Source organism: Haemaphysalis longicornis, unplaced genomic scaffold (assembly GCF_048455015.1).
Source record: "Haemaphysalis longicornis isolate Haplotype H1 unplaced genomic scaffold, Haemaphysalis longicornis Haplotype H1 scaffold_3, whole genome shotgun sequence".
NCBI classification, from domain to species: Eukaryota; Metazoa; Arthropoda; class Arachnida; order Ixodida; family Ixodidae; genus Haemaphysalis; species Haemaphysalis longicornis.
In genome coordinates this window covers 66,705,470-66,727,875 of record NW_027526335.1, presented here as the reverse complement: position 1 = coordinate 66,727,875, position 22,406 = coordinate 66,705,470, and the positions used below count along the sequence as shown (strand labels likewise).

The window sequence follows — 22,406 nt, the reverse complement described above, 5'->3', positions numbered from 1 at the left end:
CCTTGAGCTATTTCGCTGTCAAATGGGAACTGGATGATGCATCTTCAAAGGAAGGCTTATGCAGCGTGAACGTTCAGTCAGTCGCCCACTTTGCACGGGCGATTGGCATGGATGTACTATCGGCGTCGAATGAAACGCGAACACGAAATTATGAAGACGAACGTGGAAAATTTGGAAAAATACTGTTCGTAGAGTTCATATAATAGCACGCTATTGGTATATTTGGAAATACACTTCTCCCAACTTTCTTTTCGTAACTAAGCCACGCGTCCTTTTGGCTTGCATAAAAAGAAATCACGCTATTTGTGCGTTGAGCTTCATATTTGCGTGTTCGCGTTTCATTTGACCGTGATAGTACGTAGGCGCAGGTGCTCGGAATGTCGGCTGCACGAGCGAAATGAAAGAAAAAAGGCCGGGTTTGTACCCGGGGCTAATTGCGGAGGAGCGTTGCACCCCAATATCGATGCGCAGGTCTTTTCACGGCTCTATGGGCTGCTGCCTGATGCTCGAACGCCGTACGGTTGTAGCGTTTGAAGGACATGCCGCACTTGCTGTTTGACTCCCGCTCTGATATGAACTGCGGTCATGTTTGTTGTGGGCTTGTGAAATCGGTAGCAAATCGTCGATGTTTGTCTGGCGTTTACAAGCAGTGTTAGGCACCGCGTATCTGCTTGCCTTGCTGCAAAATTCGTCTAAAGACGGTAGTCTTGTGCTGCCGCTCCCACGTAACACCCTCTCCTCTCGCCCCTCCCTCTTCCTCATCCCATGATGGATCTTCAATTGGATTCAGTTTTCCCGCGTTCGAACTGCTCCAGCACCATCCAGTGATACCCTTTGTTTCCATTGTTCCTGGAATAGCTCCAGAAGGCCTTTTTCTTAGTGCTTGCTTTTATATCGCCTCTCTCGACACCGTTTTTATGGCCCTGTTTTTATTTGATACCGCAAAAACTATTCCACGTCTATATTTATTTGAAAAAAAAAAATGCTTCTACTCGCAGTTATGTACTTGTGTTTCACTTAAAATACGCTTAATGTTTTTTTTTTATACTTAGCAATATTGACATGTAAAACGCGCGTCACCAGTTGTAGTAATTTGGAAAGCTCTTTTTTATACAGTAATCCCTCGTTAACTCCAACTCTGACATCTCGAAATATCGTTTAAGTAGAAACATTTTTCTCGCCGTGCATAAAGGTCCCATAGGCGCTATGTATTTGCCCCCTCCCCTCCACCATCTCGAAATGTGTTTTATCTGGGCACCATGGATATCTTGAAATGTTGACAGAGAAGATCAGAGGAAAAGTCCGCGATAGGCAGCTGATATCTGTTCGAGCGCTTAGCTCCCACTACTTGCCGAGCGCGGTCGTTAGCGCAAACGTACGCGGAGTATACCAGGCCTCCCAAGCTCGGACGTTCCCTGTCTTCCCTATAGGCGGCGTAAAAATCGACGCCCCACGTGACCAACCTACGCGCTGTTTTCGACCATCAAGCCCACCAGACGGCGCAAGTAAAAGGTTACTTTTGGTATAGAATACAAAACATTCATTTCGTGACTCAAACAGCCAATACAGTTCGCTTACAATGTGTTGTTTAAAAATATTATTAACAAGTTCCGCATCAAACATCCGTTGAGCAAAAATGTACGCAACTTTTTACGAACAGCCGACTGGTGCACCACCTCGTTTCTGAATTCGCAACCACAAAGCCGCCAATTCAAATTGAAACCGCTGCAACGGCCCACCGCTTCTATGTGCGCGGAGCACAGTTTTCGTGACTGTTATTGCTGTTATGTGCGTTTGCGTCCATCAGTTGTTGAGAGGACTGGCAAAACACGGGAATTGAGTGCTTGTGGAGTGACAATTGCGGGAAATTCCGCATCGGAAGACAGCTGTCGAGGCCAGAATATTTGATTCTTCCAACAGAAGGTGAGTGTTATGCACTCCGCTATAAAGACGGTGCAAACGAAACCGTTGTCGCCGTCAATACCTCATTTGTGTCCTTCGTTCGAAATCTTAGCGCAAGTGAACGAGTTGTTATGGCAAAAAAAAAATGTTGTCACGAAAGCGACGTACAATTGCAGCGATCGAAATGAAATGATGTCGTGGCCTCTGTAAACTTGCGGATGTCAATAAACGATTTGTTTTCACTTGCTGCTCACTGTGGTCTGTGCCAGTCGAGGCCATCTGGTCACCTGGCGTAACATCACTTCACTAGCACGGCGCAAGTAAACACGCGGCCAGCGTGCCAGCCAGGAACCAGCAGCAGCAGCCACGGCCGGACTAGACGCTCCTTTCGCGCGCGGGAGGAGGAGAGTCGAGTCCGGCCGTGGAGCAGCGAGCCGGCGGCCGCCGTGCGAGGGCAGCCATGTTATTAAGGAGCTCAAGCGGCCTGTGCAAAAAGCATCCGCCATGTTTACAAAGCCGTGTTTACAGCGCCATCAAGCGGGCGAACTCGGTAGTTCACGACGCCGCCACTACGCTTTTTCTGGCACTACAGGCAAAGCTAGACCTTTGCTTCTCTAAAATCCTCCCTGTTCTGTGAGTATACGCTGTACGAGGCCGATGGCGCCGTTACCGGAATGCTGTCCGACGCCTACATCGTTGCGATAGCTGTGGACGACGCAGATGATCATGCGGACGACGAGTAGCCTCCAGAAGTGCGTACAACGGCAGAAACAAGAAACATGCTGCGCCTGCTGTGCAACAAAAGCGGTGGCGACCAACGATTGATGCGATGTATTGAGCAGCTGGTGAACGCTTTTTCTAGGACCATGACGCGAACTTGAAACAGGCGAGTATCACGCAGTTCTTTCTTCCGCAATAATAATAATAAAAAAGCTTTTTCTTCGAATTGTTTTGCCTGTATTGCAAAATCTCCCCTCTGCAGTGGAGCTTTTGTTACCAGCACTATAGCTCTTATCTCAGTGACCTAGCTGGCCACAAATTTTCCGCATTTCGCTTAACTCGAAACTCCGCTTTTCTCGAAATTTCCAGCGGATTCCGCGACTGCGAGTTAACGAGGGATTACTGTATGTACTTCCTGATCAAGAGCCTTTCAAACCTTTAGCCGGTTGGCTGAACCGGTCGAGTGACGAGCAGACAAACAGACAGACAGACAGACCAACATTTTCACGTTGATGTAGGCTAAGAAAGGCTATCGTGCTTGCTGCTTGATTGATTGATTGAGGGGTTTAACGCGCCGACGCAACGCAGGAGATGAGGCGCGCCGTAGTGGAAGGCTCCGGATTAATTTTGACCACCTGGGGATCTTTATCGTGCGCCGAAATCTCGTACACACGGGCATTTTTGCTTTTCGCCTCCATCAGAAAAGCGGCCGCTGCGGCCGGGAATCGAACCCGCGACCTCGTGCTCAGCAGCGCAACGCCTTAGCCACTGAGCCACCGCGGCGGGTTGCTTGCTGCTTTCAAAGGTGCGCCGCGGAGGCCGCTTTTCTGATGGAGGCGAAAAGCAAAAACGCCCGTGTGTACGAGATTTCGGCGCACGTTAAAGATGAACAGGTGGTCAAAATCAAACCGCAGCCCTCCACTACGGCGTGCCTCATCGCCTGCTTTGCGTCGGCGCGTTAAACCCTACAATCAATCATTCAAAGGTGCGCCTTGAGTCTTGCTCAGGCGTACAGAACTATACACCGGGTGGGCGGAAGACGACTGCAGCGGCCGCTTCCCCCCTCTCTTTATTTTTGTTTCCCCCTCCGCTAGAAACGGGAAAGAAAATGCCCATGCACGAGACGTTTCATAAAATTCGAGAAACAAAACAAAAAACAAAATGTTTAAATAACCCCTCCGATATGGCGTGCCTGATGGCGCGGGTCGATTGAGTGCCGTTACAATGAAATCAAAGATTTTAGTCGCCCGCTGATGGTTATGTAGCCAAATTTTGAAGCCTAATGGTGTGCAGGCTTCGCCATGGTTTGAAGCGGCGGAAATTCGGTAGCGTTTGTTTATTTTTCTTTCCTACTTACACGCGCGCGCGTTGCAGAAATTACCGTATTTACTCGATTCTAAGCACCCGCCGACTCTAAGCACCCTCCCCTACTTTCCGGGGGAAAAAAATTGGAAAAAAAGTTTGCCTGCGGATCTAAGCTCCCCCTTTTCTAAGCAACCATCGCAAGGTGGATTTTAGACGCGTGGAAGCGGGCCCGAGTTGACGTTGTGGCCAAGTCATTTATGAAGTTCACAATGACAAACCACTTCAATGGAACAAAAGACGACCTGCTGGGGGATACTGAGAGCGGAGGTCCAAGCGGCACGACGGAGGCGAATGGCAGAGAAGGTGACTGGTATCAGATGTGAGTGGTGGTTTCATTGCCTGTACCTATCTTTGTTTTGAATGTTTGCAAAATAAAACATTATCCCTTGCGCCCGTATCGTCGAGATACGGCCACAAAAAAAAAAAAAATTGTGGCGGGGAGGGGGGTAATTTAAGTTTTTCGAATCTAAGCACCTAGGCACTTCGGGCATCGAACTCGTGGGGAAAATGGGGTACTTAGAATGGAGTAAATACGGTAATAGAATACGAAGAAGGGCGCAACGCGTGGATATACCGGAAAATGTTTAAGCTTGATGCCGAGCATAGTGCGATGTCTGACGCAGCTCTAGCCGAACGCTGGCGGGTTAGGTGAGTGCCGAGTCGTGTCGTGGAAGGGCACTTACCGACCTCCTCGCTAACGCTGGGCGCTTGAACGGAGCAGCTTATCGCGCGTGTTTCGCGTTCCACAAGCTTCTATAGTTTGAACTCTGGGTTTTATTTGAACCTGCGACGCGCGAAAGTGGCTGTAGTAGTCAACAAAGGGGAAGTGAAGCAGGAACGAGGGGTGCTGATCAGAAAAGAGAGCAAGAACAAAAAGAACAGAACTCCCGCTGGCGCGGTTTCAGGCAGGGTGTGCGCGAGCACTGCGGAAGCGGGAAATTTGAATTGCTTTGGGTGGTAGCCGGGAGCGGATAACGGCGCTACAGCCCATTATGGCGAATTACTGCTCTGCACTTCCGACAGCTTAACTGGAACGGCTTTAATTTTTCTATTTTATTGAGGGACACAAGTTCGCTCCGATAAACTTTAATTCTTTCAAAGTCCTGTCGTCATGTTTGGCTACGCGGCAATATTGAAAAGCGAAACATGGTGTCAAAGAGGATTGTTTTTCTCGCTGAGGTAGATAAATTATGGAGCGCGCTTCATACCGCAAGCAGCTGGCATGCAACGCTTGTTGTATAATACGTGCCTTTGATGCGGATAGTCGTAAATTGCTCAAGGGGGAACTGCCTGCCTCAACTGTACTCAGCTGCGTGCAGTGTGACACGTCTATAAAACACTATCTCCTCGCGAGCTTGAAGCTAACATGCATTGTGACTGCATTTGCGTATTTATATTTCAAAGCGAGAGATTTCTTAGTGGGGCCGATGGCGTCATGTGTCGGAAAACTAATGCATTTCCCCATAGACCGGTTGGTAGACCCAAAAGCTCTGATAAGATTTCTGGACGCACGGCGCGTGCCTCAAACCGAGCTTCCATTCTATCAAAACAGTTATTCGAAAATCGCTAAGAAAGAACGGTTCTAGATAAGACAATACCCGCATCGATCACGAAAAAGGAGTACAATAGTGCACCTTTATCCCATAAACCGCGTATCACTATACATTTAGATCGTTCGTGTACACTTAGTGCGCGAAAAATCGTCGCATGGGTTCTTTCTCCGTTTGCGACCTGGGTCTTGGAAGGTTTGATGATCGATTGCGCGCACTTCCAGCGAAGATTGGACGCATTTTTGCGAAGCTTTTGACGCCGCGCTTTTGACGCAGTTTCGATGGCAGGAAGCTTTCGCGCTCGTCTCAACTTTCTTTGGTAAGGGGTGGTAAAATTTTTCACGAAGCCTTGGGAGCATTGCTTCTTGCGTTAGAACGTTGGGAGGAGAAGCGCTTACATTGCGGATGAAGTTTGAATACGAAGCCGTAGTCCGCCTTTCGTATACGAAAGGCGGACTACGGCGACAATTTCGCGTCGGTAACGTTTGTGTTGTGCAGAAAACAGCACCTTTCCGCGTGTTGTTTGCGTGCACGAGCTGGGACATTTGAGCCGTCCAGATGATGTTAAAACTTAACTCTACCTTCCAAAGGTTCTGTCGCGACCGTTGGTGTCAACACAAAACTTCGGATAACATAAAAGAAGTCTCTGGCACCGCCAGAAATCGAACCTGGAACGAATAGAGAAACGGAGCGAGAGGCCGTTGTCTTACCGATTGAGCTACGAGCCATGCGGAGACGGAGGAGACAGGCGGTGCACCCACCGATGACATCTGCAGGATTACCCCCTGCGTTCTCGCTGAATGCCACGTGATAGCGTCACGCGACCTCTCGCGCTGCTGTGCGTTCCGCCCACGTACGGTACGTGTAGCTGCTGTGTGCGCGCCTTGCGCATGCGTTAGGAGTTATGAAAATTAAACGAAGCTCACACGAACTCATGACATCCCACATCTCCGTCTTACATCTCCTCCGTCGGCGGCGGCAGAGACGGAGGATAAGTGAGATCATCTAACACCGAGTTTGAGAATCATGTGCTTCACCAATACAACTCAACCATTTACCGTTCATGATTCATGCAATGATTTAACCTTACAAAGAATATCTCGTTTAAGTAATAAAGGGTGCGGTTAAGTTCATTTCACTTGTCTCTGGTTTCACTCTTTGTAGAGCCAGGTGTGTGAATTCCCGTGACGTCACATGAGTAATCGTTGTGGGTGTCGTTTACAGATTCGCTTACAAACCATCGTCACACGGTGGATTGGCGCGAATTGTTTTTTCGTCCGGTTATGGCACTCGTTAATAAAAACGTATGTGCTCTACGCACCGTAGGTACACCTGGGTTATGAGGCGCGCCCTAGTGGGAGGCTGTGAATAATTTGGACCACCTGGGAATCTTTAACGTGCGCCTAAATACATACCGACAAGTGGGCGCTTCTCATTTCTCGCCTTCGTCAGAAATACCCTGGGCTCGGCCGGGATTGAGCCATGGCATGGAACGTCCCTGAGCGCAGCAGCACAATGCCATAGCCACTGTGCTAGCCATACAAATAGACGCTGGTGCACCATTCCAAGTATCGACGCCCTTGAGCGAAAACACACAAACAAACAAACAAACAAACAAACAAACAAACAAACAAACAAACAAACAAACAAAGAAACAAACAAACAAAGAAACAAACAAACAAACAAACAAACAAACAAAGAAACAAACAAACAAACAAACAAACAAACAAATAAATAAATAAATAAATAAATAAAACATTGTCGTTAATAGCTGTTAATTTTCATTAATGCGAAAAATACTGTACACTATGGCGATGAAAGCGCTAAAAAATTCGGTAGTTCGGCCAGCTGAGCGACATACCGCGCGGACCCTGCGTACACCGAGCGCCCGTGCGAAGAACGCCCTCGACGGATTAGGCTTTTACGGTGACTCATTCCTAGAGCTTATTGCGTTAAAACGTTAGCCTCTCCGCGAGCAGTGCACGCTTGTCTTGCATTTTTTTCGAGCTGTTTGAGAATTCGAGCTGACAGAGCGCGCATGTTTCTGCAGTTGGCACAACGCATAATGTTAATCAAGGCTGACGGCCTTGTTGGACGTCAAGGCGAAGTTTAGAAAGCAAGCTTACATTCTGATATTTTTCTCCTTATTTCGCACTGTTTCTAAAGAACTTAGCAATAATCCGTTGTGAGGTCGCTTCCAGCCGTGGCGTTGTCGCTGCCTTTACATCTGGGCAGCCTATTATGCGCGTCGCGTGAGAGATTTTTATTTGTTTTTGAACTTTAAGCTTCATCCTGTTTTGGTAAGTACAGCGTGTGAATAGAAACATGGATCTTTTGGAATTCATCCATGCGTGCACACTTTTAAAATTCGTGTTTTGTTTTGTTTTTGTTTTGTTGTAGAGAGCTTTACCGAGGCAAACTGGCGGGCCATTACTTAACGCCTCCCCAATGCTGCATAAACTGCGCTATTTTTTAGTTCTTCGCCTTACCGGGAAGCCAAAAAAAATCTTTTGAAATTTTAACTGCCGAGCACTTTAGGAGCTCGCATTGTCGTCGTAGCTCGCTGTAACGGTCGATGTCAAGTGACTGCCGGAATTAGGCGGCGCAGCGAGATAACGGACGCAAGTAGACCCCAGCGTACCCGTCGTAGGGCATCCCGCAGAGGCTTCGAAAACCAAGCGGTTTAAATAGTCATAACCGTTCTAAACTCGTGAACCGATGGCACTTGTCGTACATCTACCCGTTGTTTAGCGCAAATAAAACTGCATGTACTTTTGAGGCAAAATATACGCATTTAACACCAGCGCGCGCGTTCATTTAGTTAGGAACGCTCGTGTGGATGGTTTTTACGATAGTAAGCGAAAAAAAAAAAAGATAATAATAATAAGTGGCAGTGCAACGCCGGCACGTGCGGGAGGAAAAGCAAGCACGAAAAGAACAGAACTCCCGCTGACGCTGTTTCAGGCAGGGGGCGCGCGAGCACAGCGGTGGCGGGAAATCTGAATTGCATTGGGTTGTAGCAGTGAGCGGATAACGGCACTACAGCCCATTATGGCGAATCACTGCTCTGCACTTCCGACAGCTTTCACGGCTTTAATTGGAACGGCTTTAATTCTTTACTTTCCTGTATACCTTTTAGCGGGGTGTCTGGCGAAGCATCGCTGACAGTTAATACATATATTTATGTGAAGTGCTGCTGCCCAAATTAGTCGCCTATACAAAAGAAAAACAAACGAATAAAGAATAACAAACTGCAATTTGCTGGAGTTCCAGCGCGGGCCACCCGGGCTTAGAGCGATGCTTGGCATAACCTTTTAGCATTGAGGCAGGCTTTCGAGTCTATGTGCATGGTTGACAATCCCCTTCGGAGGGGATGTGCGCCGGCGTAGTGTTTGTTTACGATCAAGATCAATCAGCCCTGGCTTAACGTGTTGAAATGCTCTCGTAGTTTAATTGACATTCTGCTTGTCCGCCAATCCGCTGAGGCGGTATGTGCCACTGCACTGTTCGTTTTATTGACAGAAGCACCGACCAACTTTCGCCAAAAGTGCATGCTTCATCAGAAGCTAACTTTATAACGAGGTTCCACTTTCACGTTCTCCACCCGCGATGCAACGCTGCTGTCGGTCACTGCGTCGACGACGACAACGATGACGGTTACAGTAGGGATTGTTTTTTACAGCTCGTTGGCCAATCACTTCCGCGACAAGGCGACGACTACACCTACAGTCGTTGCGTACTTAGTTTCTTGCCTAAATTCTTCCGTTCACAAAGAAGGTGGTGACAACGCAAAAGTTTCTCTTCTGCGCGCACGCCGACGCGAAATTCCGGTACGATCCGCCACTAACTGTCGCTTCACCCGTACGTTTTGTAATTCAGCCACTAAACCCGTGAAGAACGTTCGTTCCGTTGGGACATTTATCCTTCGAAATACTCCAAGCGTTCTCTTCCTCTCAACTGCTTCTCCGCAGGCAATTGCAGCTTGTATCGGGACTGTCCTCTGGGTACAAACAATTCCCAACGTTCCCTTTTATAACTGACATCGCTTGCATCGGCCAAAAGGGGCGCTAAGTTCTGCTCGACCCCTCCATTCCTGTGCAGGCCGGGGCCCCATCGAGCGGCCGTGACGGGTCGAAGGAGGATGTCTCCGCCCTGGTCCTCCTCCTGACGGCGCTGTGGTGGTTGCCGTGCAGCCATGCGTCGCAGCACGCGGCGCCTGCTCAAGCTGGCGCTTACGGCGCTGGCCGTGGTGCTCTGCACGTCGCTGCTTCTGCGGAGCCTTTCCGGTGGCAACCAGGTGCTCGACTACGTCTCCGGAGGACCCTTCCTCCCCAAGGCGCCCAGGGAGCACAACCCGCAGCAGGAGGTCAGTTCCTTTACCCTGTTCTCCTAACCTCTTTTTTAGAGCGGAAGCTCTGTTACTCCAGCTACGTACCGGGAAACGGCTCGTCCCTCGTGGCGTCCATCTGACCTTCAAGCTCAGTCAAGGTCGAGCCAGCGCATCTTGCGACTGCGCAGTGAAGGCGTGTAATAACTCCCCTGTTCCATGAGGAGCAGTGGGGAGAGGGGAACGGGGTAAGGGTGCGTGCCATCAGAAAATGATACCAGGACGCGCTGGAGGCATCCAAGTTCGCTGCACGTTAGCGCTTGAACCGACAACAGCGCCGAGAAGCGTCTGCTGTTTGTTTTCTTCGAACAAAAGAGCGCGAAACAATAGACACAGTGAAGAGAAGACGTACACAAGCACTGACTAACAACTGTTTATTCGATAAGAAACAACGTAATATCAAATAAACAGTTGTTTGTCAGTGCTTGTGTACATCTTTTCTTCACTGTGTCCCGTGTTTCGCGCTGTTTCGTTCGAAGGAAGGTGTACCAACTTGCCCAACTACAAAACTACGCGCACAATTGTGTGCGCTTTTACCGAGCATTCTCTGCACGTGCAAACCCAGCTCTCGCCCGATGAACTTGCTTTAACCGCGTTCAACAACGGCATTATTTCACACCCACACATTTTACAGCGCGAGACATCACAGACAGGAGACACACTCTTTTACGTCCAAGTCCTGCAGCGTGCCGGAAAACGTCCGGCGGGGTTCATTCCTTCCGCGGTCGCATGTGATTGGCCCTTCGCGCCGTTACCCGTGACGCCTTTCCACGCGCGGCCAATCACGTGAGGCCGTGTGAGATCAACAGAGCCGGAAGGATTTGGACTCTTTTCCCCGCTGTTAATCCCCGCGGAGCGCACCGCTGCAGCAGGTGGCTGGCTACCACGGCAACTTGTAGGTCGCCTTTGAGGTGTGACGGAAGAGTACGTCAAGATGGTCACTTAGAGGTCGAATGGCGACGGCGCTGTACAGGACTGTGCCCGGCCGTTCTCGCGATGGAACTTTCGCGCAAGGTATACAAGCAATAAAAGAGGAAGCCTTGCGAACGTGTTTTCGTTACTGTATACGATTTAATGCCGAAATGCCGATCTGAGAACCACTTTGAGGGTGATCACGCAAGGGCAGGGCGCCTGTCAGCAAGATCATTTGTAGTGTCACACTGTATATAGATAAAATATCAGCGCACTTCATCGTATGGTGGTTAAAGGCTCACGCTGATTGTCGCGTTACTTTCGCGTGTTCACCCCCCAAAAAAATTGTTGGATAGTTTTCACGCTTTCTGCCGTCTGCACCGTCGTACTTGTAATTATGTTCCCCGAAAAATATGGAATGAAGTGGCGACCGTGACTGATTGTTTTCTTAGCTACAACGTGGCGCTTCAGAATCCACTTGAGCTCTGAAGGACGCCACTTACGCATTGGCTGCAGAGCATCAGGATGAGCGAGCGTATCGCGGAGCAATCGCTTTGAATGAACTAAATCAGTTCCTTGGTTTTGTGGTTTATCCGCACCGTTCTGCTAACGCCATTGACAAATTAAACTTTCGTTCTCCACTACGAGTGGGTGCCCGCCGAAACTACATACGCGTACTTTTGACGGAGGAAGTTCGTAGCAGCGAAAAGGGCTTCGCAAATGAACGCGCAGCAAGCATCAATGTTTGCATTTTTCCAGCTTTTCGCTTTTTGTGAACACAAAACGCGTCGCCATCAAATAGTATTATCCAAATGTCGGTCACACCACCTTTAGCAGTCGCCTTGAATGTAAAGGCCACGCCATGGCGCGAAGGCGCGCCCTTACCTGTTTTCGAGCACATCTCCATGCCCCACCAAATAAATACGATCGATTGTTGGGTTTAACGCGCAGGCGATGAGGCGCGCCGTAGTGGAGGGCTCCGGATTAATTTTGACCACCTGGGGATCTTTAACGTGTGCCGAAATCTCGAACACGCGGGGTTTTTTTGCTTTTCGCCTTCACCAGAAAAGCGGCCGCCGCCGCCGGGAGCACGTCCGTAAGTAACGTATACATACGTAAGAACCTTCATACTCTCAGCCAAAAAAAAAAAAAAAATCCCTCAAGCTAGCGCGGTGGGAGCATTTTGTGACCTGACACCCTCCCTCCCTTTTTTGCTCTCTATCTCACGCACGCACGCACGCAAAGGGTGGTGCCAGCTGTGGGCCGTGGTTTCTCGTCCAAGCTACACATCCATCCTCGTGCATTTGGCGTAGATTTCCCGGTCGGTGCCCCCGAGTGCACATTTTGTGCCCAGTGGGAAAGCGATTATTATGTTGCCGCAGTCGTAAGCGTGTGCACCCGTTTCGTGCCACGGGTGTACGCCTATTGCAGTTACTGGCAGCGTCAAACGAAATAAAATCTGCTTGCCTTCCACTCACCTCCTACTACTCATGGATAGTAGTCGCGGAGTTCGAAACCGCGCTTTTAATTGGTAATTAAAGCCGAGGAAAGCCAGGCGGACCTCGCGCGGCCGCCACCGCGTCCTCAAGTTGTGCGCCATGTGCACTCTGGCTAATTATGACCTACGGCGGCGGTTGCTTCGGTGTAATCGGAGCCTGCTGCCTTCCGTGATCACCGAGATTGTTGCTCCACGTGTACGCGTCGGCGTTCGTCGATAAGAAAAAAAGAAAATAACAACGGGAGCGCGATTTCTGGGAGGCGCGCTTTCTGACAGATCCTCTGCATATGTGTTTCTGCGACCGTGGCACACGCGAGCTGTAGCTATAGAGAAAGGAAGAAAATGTAGGAAGCATTTCCCTTTGTGCATGCGCGGTCGTGAGTGTGTCAGTTCCAGGAAGTGATTGAGTGTGGCCACTGGCACTTCCCGCAGGCGAGTCGAAACGGGCGCCATTTCGCGCTGAGCTTTTGATGGAGCAGATACATTAAACCCTCGTTATAACGAAGCCCTCGGGGCAGGAAACTGTCTTCGTTATGAGCATACTTCGCTAAATGCGTAGATGAGGACTATAAACCGCTTTAGAACAAAGCGAGGTTTTGATAAAGGTTTTGATTTTGTTATAACCAGCCTTTACTCTAAGTGCATACTCGTAATTCTGATGCCGCGGGTTACAACTTGGTTTGCGACGTAAACTGCCGTAGCTAATTTTCGGTCGCTTATTCCGGAAGTGGGTCAAAGAGCACCCGATGGGGGACATGAGCCGACTCGGCGGTTGAACAATTATTCGTCCTTGTCTGGGACTAGGCGGACGCTGTAGCGCGAGCACCACTTGAAGGTTTAATGTTCTCGCGCTCGCCACTGCGACGGCATCAAGCAGCTAAATGAATAAGCGCGCACATGAACGCTTCACTGTAGCCTCGCTTTGGACAAAAACGGCCGTGCTATGATTTACACGTGTTTCTTTTCTTCCTGGGCGTGAGCAGGAACCGTAAAACGCGAGAAGAGATTTACGACGAGGAGGGAGAGATAACAAACGGCGTTTGCGCGGCTGAAGCACCACGCCACAAGAAATGTCTGTCCTTGCTGGAACCGGTAGCCTTGTGTTGCGACATTGCAAGGAGAAGAAGGAAGAAGCGTTCAAAAAATCCCTCTTATAACAACAGGCTCTTGTATATTTTAGTCGCGGAGAATAGCTGGAGCAAAAAAGAGAAAAATAGAATGCGGTGAAGAACAGCGGGGAATAACTGGCGTGCCCATAGCAAGCAATCTGTGCCGTGCTTTCGGTGGGGACCCAAGTCGTTAACGCCCAAACGAAAGGAGAAAAAAAAAATGGGGGAAAATGGGGAAAAAAGGAGTAAAAAATTCCCAGTGTGGCCCGCCTCTGAGACCGCCGTCGCTGCTCTTGCGGGTGCCCGCTGCTCCCGAACCGGTGGTGACAAAGATTCTCGAGTCTGTGAAAGAAGAAAGGGAGCCGACTGCCGCCGCTGCCTTTTTTCTCCCTTTGAACTTCGCGCGCTTTGCAGCAGGTACAGCGCGACGGCACAACTGTGAGAACCCTGGGCGAGATATTTCTTTTAAGAGATTAAAAAGGGATGAGGGCGAGTTCAACCGTGTGAGTGCCCGAGCTGTTTGGTTATTCATTCCAAGGGAGTCGCTGCAACCTGGCTACAAAACAAGTAAAAGCAACCGAAAGGTGAACCAGTGTGCGTGAAGGCAAAACTGGAAGTCTGAAATGTACAGCGAGGTATGCGCATAAATTGCGAAGAACTTGGAATGAAAAAGTTTTGGGTCGAAATGAAATCCAGACAGACTTCTTGCTCTGATGCTTTACTCACCGTAGCATCGGTGGGAGGCATTTGTTGTCTTGGCAAGGTGCGGGATATTTTTCGTCAAGCCACTTTTTTGGCCCAGAAAGTCGCTTGCAACGTGGTGAAAAAGTGACTATATTATATTCTTTTTCCGTCGAGTGATATAGCAAGTGCTGAGCGCTGCTCGCAGTAAATCGACGTTTGTCGTCATGAATATATTGATTGATAAAATGCAACATTTAGAAACCCATGAGTCATTCCACTCTGGGAAAGTGGATGACCAGCGACGCAGAGGTGCTACAGAATTTCAGTGTAAGATATAAAAAAAATGTGTTTCGCTTGAGAATTGAGGACGTTCATCCGAAAGACACATACATTACATTTTGACTCTACTCATCTTGAAATGGTGCCTGTTGGTGTATAATCATATCAGAACGCATATACAAGTGATGAGACGTATAAGCTTGATGTCCAAATCATGTTTGGAACGGCGAGCCACTTTGGCGATGATCGCCTGCTAATAGCACACACGTCGGGAAGTTCGTTTTCCGGCGTCTCACGGTTTAGAACTCCTCGATCGTCAAAGACACGCATAGCTTCAGGAGTTTTCGTTCTTGGACGGCAAAAATACTTTGAACCCTAGCCATATAAGGCTCGCTTAAAAATCGGGCCCATTTTCTCGTAATATCGCGGCAAAAGCTGTGTCAATAGTGGATGGGCCGCGTATAGTGCACACGGTAGGACAGTTGGGGGATTTTTTGTAGCCTTTTTTTTGTCTGCGAAAATAGCGTTATGCATCCTGCTTTAAATTGACGTAGTCATTGCGTTGGCTTAAGTCCGGCGCGCGTATCGTTTACGGGAACGCGCCGTGTGACTAGGCGCCAGAACCGGCGGCGTTTTCGACTGCAGCGAAGCTGCCACTCTTGGAGCATGCGACTGTTTCCATCAATTTGTAAACGTCGTAGGGTTACTATGTTCGGAATAGTGCGTTTGTTGCGGTTACGCGTTGTACTCGATTGGGGTACGTAAAGTCTTATTGATAAACAGCAAATCCTCGTTATAACAAAATCGCTTTAGTAGAATTATCGCTTTGCCCGGCCTCAACTAAAGTGCATAGAGAGCAAATAATCGCCGCTTTTAACGAAACGCCGCTTATATAACCAAAATGGTTTCCCGCCCAGGAGACTTGGTTATAACGGGGGCCTTCTGTATTGGACAAAATGGCGTAGGGGCTTCATGCTGTATTATGACTGCTTTATTGCCACCCTGTAAAATGTCTTCTCACGAATGCACTTGTGTACTGCAGTGAAGCCGGCTTAATAAACAAGCGTGCCAAGTGTATGGCAGTTGAGCCCACTGTACACTATGTCTTCTTAAAGTTTGCTTTCTCGCAATAGTTTTGCGTACTGCAGTGAAATCACCTGGGTAAGTTAGTGCGAAGAGCCCAGCGAGAGCACTCACATTCTATCGAATAATTCCTGATAGGAGTTTTCTTACGATTTTTTTTTTACACGCAGCGCCGTCTCTATGCCCTCGGAGAAGTTAACCGTCCCTTAGTTGGCCGGCTGTCGCACAGAACCTAGGTTACTTACTCCCTTGCCAACCATCTCGGTGCTGCCGTTCATAACTTTTACGTTCATAAACAGTCATTCTGATTGAGTCGCTTGCTTTGCTTTCTAGTTTAGAAAAAGGCTAGCGCTAAGTACGCATCTTGATTCGATTTTCCCTTCATCGCCAACTTTAAACATCACTCAAGTCTGACCGTTTATAATGTAACCCTTTAGCCACCAGGCTCTCATTTGAATTTTGTGTGCCTGGCAGCAGGGTCGGTTCTCTCGCACTAGAGCAGTTTCGCCTGCCGGAATCTGTTTTTTTTTGTTCAGGTGGTCGGCTTTCTAAGAATCCCGTTATGCACGTCCGGGTACTTGGGAGGGGGGATGCAAGTAAGACAGAGAGAGAGCTTTATTTGCTCAGAAGATGAGGACTTATGACCCTCTTTGCCACGTTAGTCATCCAGGAGATTTTGGTTCCTGGCGTCCTCTTCGTCCATCTGGACAAGGCGTAGCTGGATTATGGGATCAGAGCTGCGCAGCGGGGTCTCCCAGTACTCCGTGTGTTTTAGAGAACTGGCTGTAAGGAACGTCTTTCTGTTCCGGTGTATTGAGCGTCGAGATCACTGTACTCGGGACACCCATCTTTTGACTGCTAATGCACGAATAAAGAGCTGCTGCAACTCTGCTTAGATGTTGCTCCTGCCTTCAGGACAAGAAAACGTTGTTTCCTAATTTCTTACGCCTCAAAAGACCGGGGCGTGAGGGTAGAGAGGGAGGGGGGGGGGGGGGAAGGAGTTGGGTAACAGCTTGCGGGGAGATGCAACGGGGGTGAAGAGAGGCAATCGACGAACAAACGTGAATTACCGCACAAGGGATGCATCAGGCGCGTAGTTCTGAGAGGCCGGTTACGAGTCGTGTTCTCTCGGCAGCCGATCGGCCCTGTCCGGCCAACGAGGGAAGGCGGCATTTCCACGTCGCTGCTGCATGCATCATCACTCCGCGAAGCAGGGAACCGTTGTTGCGCGTTCCCTGGCTCATTACGGCGGGGTGCTGTCGTCGTCGTCTCTGCGTCGCGCCCTCTTATTGCCGCCGCCGCCGCCGATTCCCGTCGCCTCTCTGCCGTACACGCGCGATGACGAATGCGCCGATTGGGACACGGCGAAAGGGTCTGCTCCTAATGGGGACATCAGGCGTGGCTGCGGGACATCAGGGCGACGCCGTCTGGGCCGCTTGGGGACAGAGTCCAGTCGACGCCCGTGTGCGCCGCTTTTTTGCCCCCCTCTCCCTCTATTCCCTTCCTCCCTATCTTTCTTTCTCTCTCCGTCTTTTTTCTCTCTCCCTCCCTTCTTTTCCTATCTTGGTCTTCTCTCTCTCTCTCTCTCTCTCTCTCTCTCTCTCTCTCTCTCTCTCTCTCTCTCTCTCTCTCTCTCTCTCTCTCTCTCTCTCTCTCTCTCTCTGTGTGTATCTCGGCGGAGTTTCGCGGTGAAGCGGCATTTCAGAAGCAATACGTACCTTCTAAGGTAATTATTAAACGGCCTTTCAACTTAGGCGCGTTTGTCCGCTTTGGTGGGCTTTGCCGCTTAGTGTGTGCGTTCAGGGCGCTCCTTCCTGCTTGAAGAATTGCCTCCAGTATTGTGATATTGTCGGAAAACTGTATTGTGGAAAAATCCGCTCGTATTTTTGAACCCTTTCTTCGGGTGCCTTCTAAAGTAACACCTGTATATCTAATCCGCGTGGTTTGTGTGTATCTTCAGTCGTCTCGAAACGCCGTTCCTCGAACTCGACTTCGAATTCGTCCTTCTGCACTGGTGGCTTCGTGCAGTTAAACTGGGGAAATAACCTTCGGAATTTGGCCAACGCCAAAAATGTCTGCTTGTGTCAAGTTGACCCGCATCTGACGTCTCTAGGTTGCGCCCTTCGCAGTATAGCGTACAAGCATACGAATAGCTCTGACCGATGTGCCGCTGTTAACTCACTTGCAACGCTGTGGCTTTCGCTCCTGCAGAGTCATAAGAAGTACCCCTTGCCATCGATTGTTTTGCGAAACACGTATTTAGTAATTATTATCGTGACCGTAATCCTTATCGCCACCATCATAATCCCGTTGGTTGTGCAGCGCAGGACGAAGGCCCTCCGTAATCCTATAACCGCCCCTGTCATGCGATGCCCGGGTCCGCTTACAAATTATACATAAATAGCCCAGATTTTGATTTCAGCATATTCACGCTTTACGATGAATCATGAGTACGTAGAGAAATTGGAGTATTGAGTTTCGTGTAAAACAGCCACAAAAATTACTTTCACGGATTGAGTACGCGTATAACTACGAAACGGAAACTGCCGGATAGCCAATTAACTCCTCTTTCTAGTTGTAGGATTATAGGTCTACGATTATACGTTGTGGAGTTATAAAGGACAGACAACTCTTAAAAGAAGGAGTATTTCGCGCGTCGCTCTTCCAGCGGACATTGAGATCTGGCACCGCTGAAGGAGCCGCTCGACTGGGCGCTTTCGGCACTGAGACGGCCGCGCGGCCTTGGCTTGGCCGCGGAGAACTTGCTTTACGGGTTGCGCGACCGCCGCCGCCGCCGCAATCGCGGAAGTCCCGTTGGCGGAGAAACGTAGAGAAAGCACCGCCTTCACTTCTCCAGACCCGGCGAGAATTGGGCCACCACGTGCCCCCCTGTCCGCCGTGAGGTTTCCCGGACGGGTCGAACCGGTCGCGTCTTCTTCACTGCGCGCGCCCCTTGACGCTACCACCGCTGACCTCTCGCGTTCCTCGGCTACTCTCGCAAAAGCTGCCGAATGCGTTTTCCCAGTGGGTGGTGATGGGCTTCGTGGTCGCCCTAATGTCGGCCACTGCACGCTGACGAGGCTTTGTTCTTCGATCGCCAATGGCGTTCGAATAATCTCCGATTGGTGGGTGACCTTGCGCTAAGGCCTGCTTCTTGCCTTGTGGGTGTTGGTTTTCTTAACCTTTCCGTGCTCTCTTCATAATTTCGTCATTTCTTGGTTGACTCTGTCCTCGTTATTTGTGCTGCGCTGCGTTCTCAACGATTACTTTCGCTTCCTAGAGGAAAAAACCGGCCGGATAATTTCTGTGGCTTATTACGGGGACATTACGGGGACCGCTAATGCTAACAATTGGCGAGTTCCGGTTGAATCAGCGGGTAACTGTGTGGCTGTCGCTCCATCTCTTAGCTGGCGGCCGGAGCTTGGTGAAACAGGTTTTTGTTTGACGGTGAAAGAAAATAAAATAAAAAAGCGGTCAGTCATCACGGCGCTCTTTCTTCGCTTTCTCACGATCTCGCCTCTCTCCTTTTCTGTCTGCTTGTGCGAGCGAGCTGTCTGAACGAAGCAGATCCTGATTTATGACAATAAAGAAAACGTTTTGAATTACTGGAGGGCATTGCGTGCATGCTGTACCACCTGACAGAGGCCTGCAATAATGCGTACGCTGGTGTACAACTACAATGCTTATTTAGTCGCAACAATAGCCAACCATTTGTAGTGAGTAGCTCTAGTCGAGAAGAATTCCTGTTCAAGCTCTATGCGCGTTGATGGTTGGTATGCCTGCGTAGGAACGCTGTCTTTCTGGAACGCATGCGTTGGCGTGTCTGGGTACGGACGTTTTGGTCAAACAGACGTGTTTTGTTGTAACCTGACATGGGTAATTAGCGTAACCTTGCGGTTAGTATTTTCCACTGAAGCGAAAAAAAATTCTTAGATCGACTAAATGTGGCTTTCTACGTCTTCAAAAAAAAAAAAAAAAAGACATTGGCGGAACTTGAGTGATAATATTTTATTGGCGTCTTCAGTCTTAGCTTAACGAAGTTGTACTGTGTAGCGTAACCACATTTGAATATAGCCACCGCAATGGTAGTGAAACTATTGCGTTATGTACGCTATCTCGTGCCAGTGCGCAACTTCGCGGCGCTGATAAGTTAATTACTCGCTGCAGTGCGTCAACCGTAACTTTCAGAGAATGCCATCCTTTCAGTTGTGAAGCCGTTCCTTGTTGCGGGTCCCCCTCCTCCGTGCTACGCTCGTCTCAACCAAGCCGCCGTCAGTTGAAACAATTGGTCTGCTCGAGCTTGGAGCTCAACCACGGGAAGACTAATTACTCTATCGCAAGCGAGGGCGCTTGCGAAACTGTCTGTTCCAGGCGAGCACATCCGCTTCCCTTACGCGTTTTTTTTTTTTTTTTACTCCGATGTTTTATCATCGTGCCTTTCTGGCTAAATCTTGCGTCTGGACTTCGTGATCTTCGTTACTTCCACGGCAGCGAAAAAGAAAAGGTTGGGGGTAGAAAGAGACAGCGCGTAACGCCGAGGAAAGAACGACGCTACCGAGCGAGTCCGGGCGGGTGTATACGGTAACGTCCGCGCGACCGTTATCTGCGCTCCTTGCTCGTGACGGTCGTAAATGGCAGCAGGGCTTTGGCTTCGATGAGTGACCTAATGGGGCCATTACCCGTCACGGGGTTCAGGTCCCTCCGTATACGCGGGCCCCATTTCCTGCAGGGCAAGGGAGCATTATACCGCACCAGACGCCGCTCGGCGGTCTGGGGAACGACGGAGGGAGAAGGCTGGCCGCCGCACGGGACTGAGCGCCACCCGCCTTGGATGTGTGCGCCGTGGGCAGCTGGGGAAAGGCGTCGGGAGGGGGAAACGTTCCGGGTCCACCCTAATGGGCCTCTAATTAGGTATTCTGAGGACTCCGGGCAAATGAGCCCTCTTGCGCAAGCGTGCGCACCCATCCGTTCCTATCCCGCCGCGGGGGCGACTTGCTTCACGCTCGGTGGCCTCGAAGATGCGCGCCTACTCCTTCCGCGCCTCCCACCGGCCGCTTCTTCGCGCATTCGGCGAGAAATGGCCGCTGCTACGGTTTGTTCGCGTGCGTGTGCGGTTGTGGGCTAAAGGGAATGCGAGGCACGCTCTGCGCGAAAACCCTTGCCTTCTCCCGCGCTGCGTCGGTCGTTGGGTGTAGTCCTCGCGCGGTTTTAGGCAGATGAATCCAGGTGCAAATGCGAGGCTCGCGGGGCAGGCCGGGTTCTGGTGGAATAGGGCCGCACGCGTGGGATATGCGGCGCTTACTCATGGTTTCGGGCCTGAGAGGATCTGGAGAGGCTCGCCCGCGCTCACTGCGCATTCGGTTTAAAGCAAACGCAGGACCAGTCGTCCGTGTCTGGGGATTCTCGGGCGCGCTGCCGGACGTACGGGAATGTGCTATCTGCTGCAAATGTGAGGGGAAGGGGGGGGGGGGGGGGAAGGGGGGGATAAAAAGTTGGCTGCGATTTTCTGCTTGAAGCACTTTGAGATTGGTTCTGGGCGTAAAAAGAGGAGAGAGAGAGAGAGAGAGAGAGAGAGAGAGAGAGAGAGAGAGAGAGAGAGAGAGAGAGAGAGAGAGAGAGAGAGAGAGAGAGAGAGAGAGAGAGAGAGAGAGAGAGAGAGAGGGGGGGGGGAGGGGGGTAGAAGGGTGAAGGAGACCCCAGCCCCAGGTGTTACGAGTCGACTTCGGCTGCGGCCGTAGAAAACTTGTCCTTAAAAAAGGGCAGTTTTCGTGGAACTTGTATAATTCGAAAAAAAAAAACATGTAATGTGCAAAATCTTGCAGCTGAAACTTGCAAAATACGCCATGCCGTTTAATCGAGCCTGATGGAGGCGAGAGACGAAAACGGCTGTGTGTTCGAGCTTTCGGCGCACGTTAAAGGTCCCCAGGTGGTCAAAATTAATCTGGAGCGTTGGCGCGTTAAACCTCATAATATATCAATCGAGCCGTCAGAAGTAACATCATGATTTTATCCGGAAAGGTACGGAGCTCTGCTGGCTCTATCCGCAAACAGATTAGCGCGGCTACTTTGCCACGCTTCCTTAAAAAACTGGGAAATGAGAAAAAAAACATAACGGCTGGTACCGCGGTGCCAGGATATCTTGCATACCTTGGTATATGACGTTCCAGGTTGGCATCGTAGAGCGATCGAACCTACTTGAAAGCACCTGATAAAGAACAGTCACTCCCCTGGTTGCGAAAGCCGCCAGGCAACATTTAGCACGTAGCTTTTGCAATCTCTGCGTGAAAGCTCCGCGCACACTTGGCCATGATTTGTGGCGTGTTTCTCAGCGTCACTGGCAAACGTGAGAAGACAAAAAGGAAAAGAAGAGGCGTAGCTCCAAACGACGCAAAAGAAATATCTAAACAAATAACTTGCAACATGCGAAGCGTAATGATACGTTTGTTTACATACTGACTTAGTCATTTATATGCTTCTCAAATATTTTTTATTGCCCGTGTGCATTTTCAATTCCGATCGCACTTCGGATCTGGCTTTCTCGTCTGCATTTAATTTCTTCCCGAGTTCTCACTGGTCCGCCTCCGTACTTATATCCCGGCGTGTATTCCCCGCTCACAACTATCGCTTTTCCTATGACAGCTCTCTTCATCATCACTACTTGGAGTACGGATGAAGATACATTTACCGTCACGCTGCACGCGCACACATTTGAGGAAATAAGCAAAGCCGGCGGGTTCGGCGGCGGAAAATTGCGCGCGCAACAACGCTTCCTGCATGCACTGCTGCGCCAAATGGCACAGAACGAGGCAAAAGAGCTTCCACGATTTACTCGCTTTTTTTTCTTTTATTTTCCCCCTATTTCCTAACACATCCCCCTGCTCAGATTCCAATGTTTCACCGCCCCAACCAGGCATTTG

The 22,406-nt window shown here is 49.9% G+C and overlaps 1 protein-coding gene across 2 annotated transcripts in view; it reads left to right on the top strand.

Annotated features, from left to right (window-relative positions):
• Positions 1-22,406, top strand: part of LOC144174558 (putative polypeptide N-acetylgalactosaminyltransferase 10) — a 248,974-nt gene that overhangs the window by 42,710 nt on the left and 183,858 nt on the right. For both annotated transcript variants that reach the window (XM_077703327.1, XM_077703326.1), the window contains exon 2: positions 9,639-9,903. In XM_077703327.1, coding sequence (XP_077559453.1) covers positions 9,733-9,903 — 171 coding nt within the window. In that variant the 5' untranslated portion in view covers positions 9,639-9,732. The remainder of the gene's footprint in view (positions 1-9,638; positions 9,904-22,406) is intronic.